The 12,657-nt window shown below is 42.3% G+C and overlaps 1 protein-coding gene across 2 annotated transcripts; it reads left to right on the forward strand.

The window, feature by feature from the left end:
• The first annotated feature begins 7,075 nt into the window (after window positions 1-7,075).
• On the forward strand, window positions 7,076-9,784 carry LOC141023271 (uncharacterized). 2 transcript variants are annotated; one of them, XM_073499701.1, is made up of 5 exons: window positions 7,076-8,382; window positions 8,555-8,647; window positions 8,711-8,806; window positions 8,911-9,000; window positions 9,446-9,784. In XM_073499701.1, exons 1-5 carry the CDS (start codon window positions 8,311-8,313, stop codon window positions 9,470-9,472), a joined length of 378 nt encoding a protein of 125 aa, XP_073355802.1. In that variant the 5' UTR covers window positions 7,076-8,310; the 3' UTR covers window positions 9,473-9,784. The 2 variants fall into 2 exon arrangements, with proteins under 2 accessions (XP_073355802.1, XP_073355803.1); XM_073499702.1 differs by having other exon boundaries at window positions 8,735-8,806.
• Window positions 9,785-12,657: the final 2,873 nt, after the last annotated feature.

The raw sequence follows: 12,657 nt of genomic DNA on the forward strand, positions 1-12,657 counted from the left end.
TTTGATGCCAGCCTCGTTTGGATCTCGACCAAATTATGACCAACAAGTCTTTTTCTTGGGCAGAGACAAAGATTATCATCTCATTGTGAGAAGTGGTTCAGTTTTAGGGTTGGAGCAACCATTTGCAGGGCAGAGAACCATTATCTCTTCTCCAGAGCTGGTAGCCCTGTGGTAAAATAATGTTTTAATGCTCTATATTTTTTGTTTTATCTTCATATTTAACTACATATGTAGTATCTCCATGATTAATTCCATATTATGTTTGTGTTGTAGGCTTGCACTGGTGGGCCTGTAATCGACAAACATGGCCAGGTTACAGGAATAATGATGGCTAATCGTTTCAGTGGAACCGCCATTGTTTCTATCTCTACAGTGATGAAGTGTATTAAAATGTGGTATCGCTTTGGGTAAGTTTAGTTTTATTTGTACCACAATCCTGTCATTATTGAAAGATTTTAGTTGAATAAATCTTGTAGTTAGTGTTTACAAAGGTGCTAGCTAGATGCTAGCAGGTCAGCTGACTGGCCATATATATCTCTATAAATGTGTAAAAGGTATCGCATGATGAATACTAAAGGCCTGTTCGGAATTCCACCGGCTCCTACACTCTCGTATGGCACAAAAGGAAGATTACAGTTGTAACATCATGTTTGATGTCGTAAAAATTCAGAATTTTTGGACGACCTTTGATATGTGTTTTTTGTTAACTTGGGTGTAGTACAATACCCAAGTGTAGCCGCACCTTTCTCGTGTCCTGTTACGCGTGGTTACTATAAGTAATGTTACCCATTTTGTATTTCAGGTGTTTGTTCATCTGTCAAACGATACCAAAGTGGAGGCACGATTCTTATTCTTCAACAAACATTATCAAGTTGCTCTGTTACAAGTCGTAACTGAGCATACTTTGATGCCAGCCTCGTTTGGATCTCGACCAAATTATGACCAACAAGTCTTTTTCTTGGGCAGAGACAAAGATTATCATCTCATTGTGAGAAGTGGTTCAGTTTTAGGGTTGGAGCAACCATTTGCAGGGCAGAGAACCATTATCTCTTCTCCAGAGCTGGTAGCCCTGTGGTAAAATAATGTTTTAATGCTCTATATTTTTTGTTTTATCTTCATATTTAACTACATATGTAGTACCTCCATGATTAATTCCATATTATGTTTGTGTTGTAGGCTTGCACTGGTGGGCCTGTAATCGACAAACATGGCCAGGTTACAGGAATAATGATGGCTAATCGTTTCAGTGGAACCGCCATTGTTTCTATCTCTACAGTGATGAAGTGTATTAAAATGTGGTATCGCTTTGGGTAAGTTTAGTTTTATTTGTACCACAATCCTGTCATTATTGAAAGATTTTAGTTGAATAAATCTTGTAGTTAGTGTTTACAAAGGTGCTAGCTAGATGCTAGCAGGTCAGCTGACTGGCCATATATATCTCTATAAATGTGTAAAAGGTATCGCATGATGAATACTAAAGGCCTGTTCGGAATTCCACCGGCTCCTACACTCTCGTATGGCACAAAAGGAAGATTACAGTTGTAACATCATGTTTGATGTCGTAAAAATTCAGAATTTTTGGACGACCTTTGATATGTGTTTTTTGTTAACTTGGGTGTAGTACAATACCCAAGTGTAGCCGCACCTTTCTCGTGTCCTGTTACGCGTGGTTACTATAAGTAATGTTACCCATTTTGTATTTCAGGTGTTTGTTCATCTGTCAAACGATACCAAAGTGGAGGCACGATTCTTATTCTTCAACAAACATTATCAAGTTGCTCTGTTACAAGTCGTAACTGAGCATACTTTGATGCCAGCCTCGTTTGGATCTCGACCAAATTATGACCAACAAGTCTTTTTCTTGGGCAGAGACAAAGATTATCATCTCATTGTGAGAAGTGGTTCAGTTTTAGGGTTGGAGCAACCATTTGCAGGGCAGAGAACCATTATCTCTTCTCCAGAGCTGGTAGCCCTGTGGTAAAATAATGTTTTAATGCTCTATATTTTTTGTTTTATCTTCATATTTAACTACATATGTAGTACCTCCATGATTAATTCCATATTATGTTTGTGTTGTAGGCTTGCACTGGTGGGCCTGTAATCGACAAACATGGCCAGGTTACAGGAATAATGATGGCTAATCGTTTCAGTGGAACCGCCATTGTTTCTATCTCTACAGTGATGAAGTGTATTAAAATGTGGTATCGCTTTGGGTAAGTTTAGTTTTATTTGTACCACAATCCTGTCATTATTGAAAGATTTTAGTTGAATAAATCTTGTAGTTAGTGTTTACAAAGGTGCTAGCTAGATGCTAGCAGGTCAGCTGACTGGCCATATATATCTCTATAAATGTGTAAAAGGTATCGCATGATGAATACTAAAGGCCTGTTCGGAATTCCACCGGCTCCTACACTCTCGTATGGCACAAAAGGAAGATTACAGTTGTAACATCATGTTTGATGTCGTAAAAATTCAGAATTTTTGGACGACCTTTGATATGTGTTTTTTGTTAACTTGGGTGTAGTACAATACCCAAGTGTAGCCGCACCTTTCTCGTGTCCTGTTACGCGTGGTTACTATAAGTAATGTTACCCATTTTGTATTTCAGGTGTTTGTTCATCTGTCAAACGATACCAAAGTGGAGGCACGATTCTTATTCTTCAACAAACATTATCAAGTTGCTCTGTTACAAGTCGTAACTGAGCATACTTTGATGCCAGCCTCGTTTGGATCTCGACCAAATTATGACCAACAAGTCTTTTTCTTGGGCAGAGACAAAGATTATCATCTCATTGTGAGAAGTGGTTCAGTTTTAGGGTTGGAGCAACCATTTGCAGGGCAGAGAACCATTATCTCTTCTCCAGAGCTGGTAGCCCTGTGGTAAAATAATGTTTTAATGCTCTATATTTTTTGTTTTATCTTCATATTTAACTACATATGTAGTACCTCCATGATTAATTCCATATTATGTTTGTGTTGTAGGCTTGCACTGGTGGGCCTGTAATCGACAAACATGGCCAGGTTACAGGAATAATGATGGCTAATCGTTTCAGTGGAACCGCCATTGTTTCTATCTCTACAGTGATGAAGTGTATTAAAATGTGGTATCGCTTTGGGTAAGTTTAGTTTTATTTGTACCACAATCCTGTCATTATTGAAAGATTTTAGTTGAATAAATCTTGTAGTTAGTGTTTACAAAGGTGCTAGCTAGATGCTAGCAGGTCAGCTGACTGGCCATATATATCTCTATAAATGTGTAAAAGGTATCGCATGATGAATACTAAAGGCCTGTTCGGAATTCCACCGGCTCCTACACTCTCGTATGGCACAAAAGGAAGATTACAGTTGTAACATCATGTTTGATGTCGTAAAAATTCAGAATTTTTGGACGACCTTTGATATGTGTTTTTTGTTAACTTGGGTGTAGTACAATACCCAAGTGTAGCCGCACCTTTCTCGTGTCCTGTTACGCGTGGTTACTATAAGTAATGTTACCCATTTTGTATTTCAGGTGTTTGTTCATCTGTCAAACGATACCAAAGTGGAGGCACGATTCTTATTCTTCAACAAACATTATCAAGTTGCTCTGTTACAAATCGTAACTGAGCATACTTTGATGCCAGCCTCGTTTGGATCTCGACCAAATTATGACCAACAAGTCTTTTTCTTGGGCAGAGACAAAGATTATCATCTCATTGTGAGAAGTGGTTCAGTTTTAGGGTTGGAGCAACCATTTGCAGGGCAGAGAACCATTATCTCTTCTCCAGAGCTGGTAGCCCTGTGGTAAAATAATGTTTTAATGCTCTATATTTTTTGTTTTATCTTCATATTTAACTACATATGTAGTATCTCCATGATTAATTCCATATTATGTTTGTGTTGTAGGCTTGCACTGGTGGGCCTGTAATCGACAAACATGGCCAGGTTACAGGAATAATGATGGCTAATCGTTTCAGTGGAACCGCCATTGTTTCTATCTCTACAGTGATGAAGTGTATTAAAATGTGGTATCGCTTTGGGTAAGTTTAGTTTTATTTGTACCACAATCCTGTCATTATTGAAAGATTTTAGTTGAATAAATCTTGTAGTTAGTGTTTACAAAGGTGCTAGCTAGATGCTAGCAGGTCAGCTGACTGGCCATATATATCTCTATAAATGTGTAAAAGGTATCGCATGATGAATACTAAAGGCCTGTTCGGAATTCCACCGGCTCCTACACTCTCGTATGGCACAAAAGGAAGATTACAGTTGTAACATCATGTTTGATGTCGTAAAAATTCAGAATTTTTGGACGACCTTTGATATGTGTTTTTTGTTAACTTGGGTGTAGTACAATACCCAAGTGTAGCCGCACCTTTCTCGTGTCCTGTTACGCGTGGTTACTATAAGTAATGTTACCCATTTTGTATTTCAGGTGTTTGTTCATCTGTCAAACGATACCAAAGTGGAGGCACGATTCTTATTCTTCAACAAACATTATCAAGTTGCTCTGTTACAAATCGTAACTGAGCATACTTTGATGCCAGCCTCGTTTGGATCTCGACCAAATTATGACCAACAAGTCTTTTTCTTGGGCAGAGACAAAGATTATCATCTCATTGTGAGAAGTGGTTCAGTTTTAGGGTTGGAGCAACCATTTGCAGGGCAGAGAACCATTATCTCTTCTCCAGAGCTGGTAGCCCTGTGGTAAAATAATGTTTTAATGCTCTATATTTTTTGTTTTATCTTCATATTTAACTACATATGTAGTATCTCCATGATTAATTCCATATTATGTTTGTGTTGTAGGCTTGCACTGGTGGGCCTGTAATCGACAAACATGGCCAGGTTACAGGAATAATGATGGCTAATCGTTTCAGTGGAACCGCCATTGTTTCTATCTCTACAGTGATGAAGTGTATTAAAATGTGGTATCGCTTTGGGTAAGTTTAGTTTTATTTGTACCACAATCCTGTCATTATTGAAAGATTTTAGTTGAATAAATCTTGTAGTTAGTGTTTACAAAGGTGCTAGCTAGATGCTAGCAGGTCAGCTGACTGGCCATATATATCTCTATAAATGTGTAAAAGGTATCGCATGATGAATACTAAAGGCCTGTTCGGAATTCCACCGGCTCCTACACTCTCGTATGGCACAAAAGGAAGATTACAGTTGTAACATCATGTTTGATGTCGTAAAAATTCAGAATTTTTGGACGACCTTTGATATGTGTTTTTTGTTAACTTGGGTGTAGTACAATACCCAAGTGTAGCCGCACCTTTCTCGTGTCCTGTTACGCGTGGTTACTATAAGTAATGTTACCCATTTTGTATTTCAGGTGTTTGTTCATCTGTCAAACGATACCAAAGTGGAGGCACGATTCTTATTCTTCAACAAACATTATCAAGTTGCTCTGTTACAAATCGTAACTGAGCATACTTTGATGCCAGCCTCGTTTGGATCTCGACCAAATTATGACCAACAAGTCTTTTTCTTGGGCAGAGACAAAGATTATCATCTCATTGTGAGAAGTGGTTCAGTTTTAGGGTTGGAGCAACCATTTGCAGGGCAGAGAACCATTATCTCTTCTCCAGAGCTGGTAGCCCTGTGGTAAAATAATGTTTTAATGCTCTATATTTTTTGTTTTATCTTCATATTTAACTACATATGTAGTATCTCCATGATTAATTCCATATTATGTTTGTGTTGTAGGCTTGCACTGGTGGGCCTGTAATCGACAAACATGGCCAGGTTACAGGAATAATGATGGCTAATCGTTTCAGTGGAACCGCCATTGTTTCTATCTCTACAGTGATGAAGTGTATTAAAATGTGGTATCGCTTTGGGTAAGTTTAGTTTTATTTGTACCACAATCCTGTCATTATTGAAAGATTTTAGTTGAATAAATCTTGTAGTTAGTGTTTACAAAGGTGCTAGCTAGATGCTAGCAGGTCAGCTGACTGGCCATATATATCTCTATAAATGTGTAAAAGGTATCGCATGATGAATACTAAAGGCCTGTTCGGAATTCCACCGGCTCCTACACTCTCGTATGGCACAAAAGGAAGATTACAGTTGTAACATCATGTTTGATGTCGTAAAAATTCAGAATTTTTGGACGACCTTTGATATGTGTTTTTTGTTAACTTGGGTGTAGTACAATACCCAAGTGTAGCCGCACCTTTCTCGTGTCCTGTTACGCGTGGTTACTATAAGTAATGTTACCCATTTTGTATTTCAGGTGTTTGTTCATCTGTCAAACGATACCAAAGTGGAGGCACGATTCTTATTCTTCAACAAACATTATCAAGTTGCTCTGTTACAAATCGTAACTGAGCATACTTTGATGCCAGCCTCGTTTGGATCTCGACCAAATTATGACCAACAAGTCTTTTTCTTGGGCAGAGACAAAGATTATCATCTCATTGTGAGAAGTGGTTCAGTTTTAGGGTTGGAGCAACCATTTGCAGGGCAGAGAACCATTATCTCTTCTCCAGAGCTGGTAGCCCTGTGGTAAAATAATGTTTTAATGCTCTATATTTTTTGTTTTATCTTCATATTTAACTACATATGTAGTATCTCCATGATTAATTCCATATTATGTTTGTGTTGTAGGCTTGCACTGGTGGGCCTGTAATCGACAAACATGGCCAGGTTACAGGAATAATGATGGCTAATCGTTTCAGTGGAACCGCCATTGTTTCTATCTCTACAGTGATGAAGTGTATTAAAATGTGGTATCGCTTTGGGTAAGTTTAGTTTTATTTGTACCACAATCCTGTCATTATTGAAAGATTTTAGTTGAATAAATCTTGTAGTTAGTGTTTACAAAGGTGTTAGCTAGATGCTAGCAGGTCAGCTGACTGGCCATATATATCTCTATAAATGTGTAAAAGGTATCGCATGATGAATACTAAAGGCCTGTTCAGAATTTCACCGGCTCCACAAAATTTCAGGAGCTGTGGAGTCAGGAAATAGCTGCTCTGCAGTTTTCAACTGCAACTCCACCAACTCTGGGAGTGGAGTTGTGGAGTGGAGGTTCTCGAACAGGACCTAACTTAAAGGCTACCGGCCTAACTTAAGCTTAAATTTTAAGTTTGACCATTAGAAGTTGCCACATTAATAACCCTAGCCTCCCGAGCCCCCTCTCTCGTTCGCCTCCCCTTCCCGCCACCTGAGGGCGCCGCCGGCCCCCGTGAAGGTGGTGGCGAGGCCCTGCTGCCCTGCATCCGCACAGGGAGCTCTAGTTGCCGGGGCGGCGGCACTGGATCTGGTGGGCGGCGCCGCTCTCTCCGGTGGAGGGCGCTGCGGGTGCTGGCCGTCCCTTCGGCCGTGCGGGCGGCGGTTGGACGGCGGAGGTGCCTCGTTGCTGCGGGCTGCTCCGGTGGCTCCGCCGGAGATCGGATCTCCGGCCCCTTCCGTCTGCTCTGCATCCCCTCACCGGTCTGGATTCAGCGCGTCCGTGCTGCAAGATCTGGCCCCTGAGGTGCAGTGGAGGAAGCTTGGAACGGGGCAATCCCCTGGTCGATTCCGCATCGACCTCGACGACGGCGGTGCATCGGCTCCGAATCCCCATCCTGAGGGGCGTGTTGAGTTTCCCTCCCTCCACCTCCCCCTCCCCTGTTTTTCCCCAGGTGAAAATCTAGGCTTTCGCCGGCCGTCGACGGCGCTCCATCGTCGTGGTCCTCCTTGGAGGCGTCGGCTAGGGGTAGGGGTTGGGTTGGGTACCTGCAGTTCTTGGTTGGTGGCGGCTGCGGTGCAGTGCTTACTCGGGTTTCCGGCGGTGGTGGAGATGAGGTGTTGTGCCCTGCTATCCTTCAGTGGTTGCTGCCCTGCCGCGCTCGTGCTCCGCTGGCCGGTTTACGGCATCCCCGTGTTGTGACACGGCTTGGATGTAGAGGAGATTGGCTCTCCTCTCTAGCATTTGCATCGTCCGGGTTGTGGCACATCCAATGCTTTCCTCCCTGCAGGCACGATTTTTCTCTACACTGCTTGCTCGGTGCCCTGTGGATGTCTCTGTACTCGTTGTTCTGGTCTGCGAAGTACCTCCGGCGGCTTGGTCTTGTTTGCTTTGTACTGGCAAGTTTGCACTTTGGTCTGTTGAAGTGTGATCTCACTTGTAATCTTTCAGTTTTTCTCCAAGCTTTGCCTTGTAATAATCAGCACCATGTATCCTAGCCGGTTGATGGCTTCATTAATTTGAAGTCGGGCTTTATGCCTTTCATCTAAAAAAAGTGATCCAAATACCAGTACCGGCTACTTAACGAAGCAAAGCATTATTGCAGTCGCATTATTCATCCAGTGCACGATCTGGACTTGAAGGCAGTAAGGATGCTCAATATTTATCGCCGAGATGAGCTATCTATCCGCCACAATATCAAGAGTGGTTTCATTGTAGATCAGGTTTGATTACTCAATATGTATATAGCCCTCTCCTTCCATTTTTTTATACCTTGTGTCGGTTCTTAAGTGATCAAGCTTTTTCACCAATTTTCTGCTGCTCCTCCAAAATAAAATAAATAAATTATGTTCTTGATCTTGGTGCGTAAAATACTTAACTCTAATGTTTGTATAGGTGCTTCGTAACACTACCGCTCAAAAGATGGGCATTAGAAGAGGAGATGTCATAGATGTGATGTCATTGGAGCTTGGTACAACTTTATCTGAGGTGTACATCCTTTAACTCTATATAAAATCAGTTCATTTAGATAATATGGTCAATTTGTTGTAGCTAATACGGTCAATTTGGGAGCAGTTTGAAGACAATCTTCTTGAAATTAGTTGGCAGTTTCTGGAAAAGGAACTTGATCCGATTCTTGACCTGCAGGTATGTCTAGGTTGTTGTATACAACAACCGAATATCCACTATGGAATTTATTATTTACAAGAACCTTCTTTTCATTTACAAACATTTTGCTTTGTTCCTCGTAGATTCAAGTCCACAATCTCTATGACGGAGAAAGCGTGTGTACTGTGTTGCCTATGAGGTTCAGGAATGCTACAGTGAATCAACATGATTCAGTAAGTTCATTTTTCTAGGGTGGTGTAGTGACTATTAACTAGTGATTCTTGTTAGATTCCTGTTCTATCTAGGATGTGCCTCCTTGAATGGAACATCTGAGACTTCTTATAATTTTGACTAGTATATTCTTTTTCATGTTTGATTCTTGCTTGCTTTCTTTGCAATGGTCATCTCTTACATTCGATTTTTCAACCACTGAACCTGACGTAGTTGTCATTAATTACCCTGATTTACTAAAAAATTTCTATTGGTATGAACTATTTTTATAAACCCATCCCGCCAATACATTTATGAACGATTTAGCATTTTTGTTGAAAAAAATTATGAACGATTTAGCTAGCTGATCATGGTTGTGTAAACTGGGCTTTCACATTTTTGTTTAGCAGCCAGCTAACTTTTACTCTGAGATCAAATCTCTTACGTGGGTGTGGGTGTATCATGCAGCTTGAGTTCGAAGTTACCAAGAAGTGATTGGAGGTTGTCATCCGAGTTAATAGAAGGCGAGAGTTTTGATTCATACTAGCAATCATCGTTGCATGGTACCATATATTGGAAAACTGGGAATGTGTGTATCATTCAATGGTACATGCTCAAGGTGGTGTGTTGTTATAGATGGAAATTAAGCACCTTCTCGTCCAATATGACTTCTTGAGAGACGTGTCCACCCGGTACTTGACTGATTGTGATATGGAATCTTTTAGACAGAACACTATATATGGATGTAATGAAGACATTGTTTTGGACTGAAAACAAAGCTTAGGTGTCCCAAAGATGAGACAATAAGCAGAGAGAACCCTAAATAATGGTTGTGTGAATCATAAAGATGCAGAGATCAGAGATTTAACCTCCTTTTTGAATAAAGAGGAAAAAATGCAAAACAAATATCAACTTGTAACATCTTAGGGCCCATTTGGAATGTAGGATAGGAAAAACTTAGGAATAGTGAAAGTGCAGGAATTGGATGTCATGTTTTACGTCCCTGGCAGATGGGGTGTGTGGTCGTCGGTGGACGGTACGATGAACTCCCTTGAGACCCCATGCTTCTTGCTACTTGGAGGATTTGTGGCATGCAAGGGCGGGGGCATCGACCCTATTTCTCTTTGGGCTTTCAATTTTAAATATTTTTATTTTTGGACCAAAAGTCTAGTTTGGCTTGCATATTCATGTTCCTTGTGACAAGGGCTTTCAAATAAGACCACTTTTGAGTATGTTTTGATGAGTTTTTAAACTTTCATCAAGTCTCAAGTGCTGAAACTTAGTATGAACAAACGACGCAATCAGTAATATCTAAAACTTGGCGTGCCTTCGTACGAAATCCAGTGACTTTGCATATCGTGAAACAATCATGTCATCGGGCAGGGCTGGGCAGATGTGTGTGTCCACACCTACATGCTCCTGCAAAAATGAGGGACAAACATGTCCATGAGTGTGTGGTGTGCACGTGAGCTTGTCGATGAGCTCAAGCTGGCTGTGGGGAACCTCATGACACATGATGTGCAGTCGTCCAGATATGGTAGAGACTCATGGAGCAGCGCCATTATGCTCGAACCAACGAGGTGTGCACCAGTAGCAATGCGGAGATCGAGCACATGGCCACCGCCTGGACGGCCGGACCCCATCCTCCTAGACCAATTCCATCAGGCGTGAGTCCTTGGAGTCAAACCAAAAATGGCCACCGGAAGGGTCGATGCTTGTCAACACGGATGCAACAATCTTTTCTCAGTCTACAAGAGCTGGTTTTCGTGTGGTGATTCATGATCATCGAGGGATGGTGCAGGCGGCAAGCTGAGGCTACTTTGCTCGAATTCAAAATCTTGAAGTTGTAGAAGCCATGGCACTTTGTCAAGCTTTATTTGTTGCTCAGGAGAGACAGATCAAAGAACGAAAAATGGACATATCCCCTAGAGGAGCAATAGTCCATGATATCAAGAACTAGGCTACAAAGTTTATATCTTGCAATTTTATCCATGTTAGTCAGTCATGTAATTTGGCATCTCACACTTGCTAGGTCCACAGTGTATATGATGTTAGATCTTGTTGGGTTATTGAAACTCCTGATGTTATCAGGACTATTATTTGTAATGAACAAGCATACGTATGAATAAAATGCCCCCGCCTATCACCTCAAAAAACTCAAACCTCTGGAAGAGATGTTGAGGAGGAGGAGGAGGATGTTGGAAATATGCCCTAAAGGCAATAATAAATAGGTTATTATTATATTTCCTTGTTCATAATAATCGTTTATTATCCATGCTAGAATTGTATTGATAGGAAACTCAGATACATGTGTGGATACATAGACAACACCATGTCCCTAGTAAGCCTCTAGTTGACTAGCTCGTTGATCAATAGATGGTTACGGTTTCCTGACCATGGACATTGGATGTCGTTGATAACGGGATCACATCATTAGGAGAATGATGTGATGGACAAGACCCAATCCTAAGTCTAGCACAAGATCGTGTAGTTTGTTTGCTAAAAGCTTTTCTAATGTCAAGTATCATTTCCTTAGACCATGAGATTGTGCAACTCCCGGATGCCGTAGGAATGCTTTGGGTGTACCAAACGTCACAACGTAACTGGGTGGCTATAAAGGTGCACTACAGGTATCTCTGAAAGTGTCTGTTGAGTTGGCACGAATCGAGACTGGGATTTGTCACTCCGTGTAAACAGAGAGGTATCTCTGGGCCCACTCGGTTGGACATCATCATAATGTGCACAATGTGACCAAGGAGTTGATCACGGGATGATGTGAGTTACGGAACGAGTAAAGAGACTTGCCGGTAACGAGATTGAACAAGGTATAGGGATACCGACGATCGAATCTCGGGCAAGTAACATACCGATAGACAAAGGGAATTGTATACGAGATTGATTGAATCCCCGACATCGTGGTTCATCCGATGAGATCATCGTGGAACATGTGGGAGCCAACATGGGTATCCAGATCCCGCTGTTGGTTATTGACCGGAGAACGTCTCGGTCATGTCTGCATGGTTCCCGAACCCGTAGGGTCTACACACTTAAGGTTCGATGACGCTAGGGATATAGGGAATAGATATACGTGGTTACCGAATGTTGTTCGGAGTCCCGGATGAGATCCCGGACGTCACGAGGAGTTCCGGAATGGTCCGGAGGTAAAGATTTATATATGGGAAGTCCTGTTTTGGTCATCGGAAAAGTTTCGGGTGATATCGGTAATGTACCGGGACCACCGGGAGGGTCCCGGGGGTCCACCAAGTGGGGCCACCAGCCCCAGAAGGCTGCGTGGGCCAAGTGTGGGAGGGGACCAGCCCCAGGTGGGCTGGTGCGCCCCCCCCCCCCACCAAGGCCCAAGGCGCATGGGAGAGTGGGAGGGGGCAAACCCTAGGTCCAGATGGGCCTTAAGGCCCACCCTAGTGGCGCCCCCCCTCTCCTCCCCTTGGCCGCACCCTAGATGGGTTTGGGGGCTGCCGCCACCCCTGGGGAGGGAACCCTAGGTGGGGGCGCAGCCCTCCCTCTCCCCCTATATATAGTGGAGGCAAAGGGGCAGCCGAAGGCACGAAGTTCTTCTTCTCTTGGCGCAGCCCTTCCCCTCTTTCTCCTCCTCTCCCGCGGTGCTTGGCGAAGCACTGCAGGATTGCCACGCTCCTCCACCATCACCACGCCGTTGTGCT

Source organism: Aegilops tauschii, chromosome 5, assembly GCF_002575655.3.
Source record: "Aegilops tauschii subsp. strangulata cultivar AL8/78 chromosome 5, Aet v6.0, whole genome shotgun sequence".
Lineage (NCBI taxonomy): Eukaryota > Viridiplantae > Streptophyta > Magnoliopsida > Poales > Poaceae > Aegilops > Aegilops tauschii.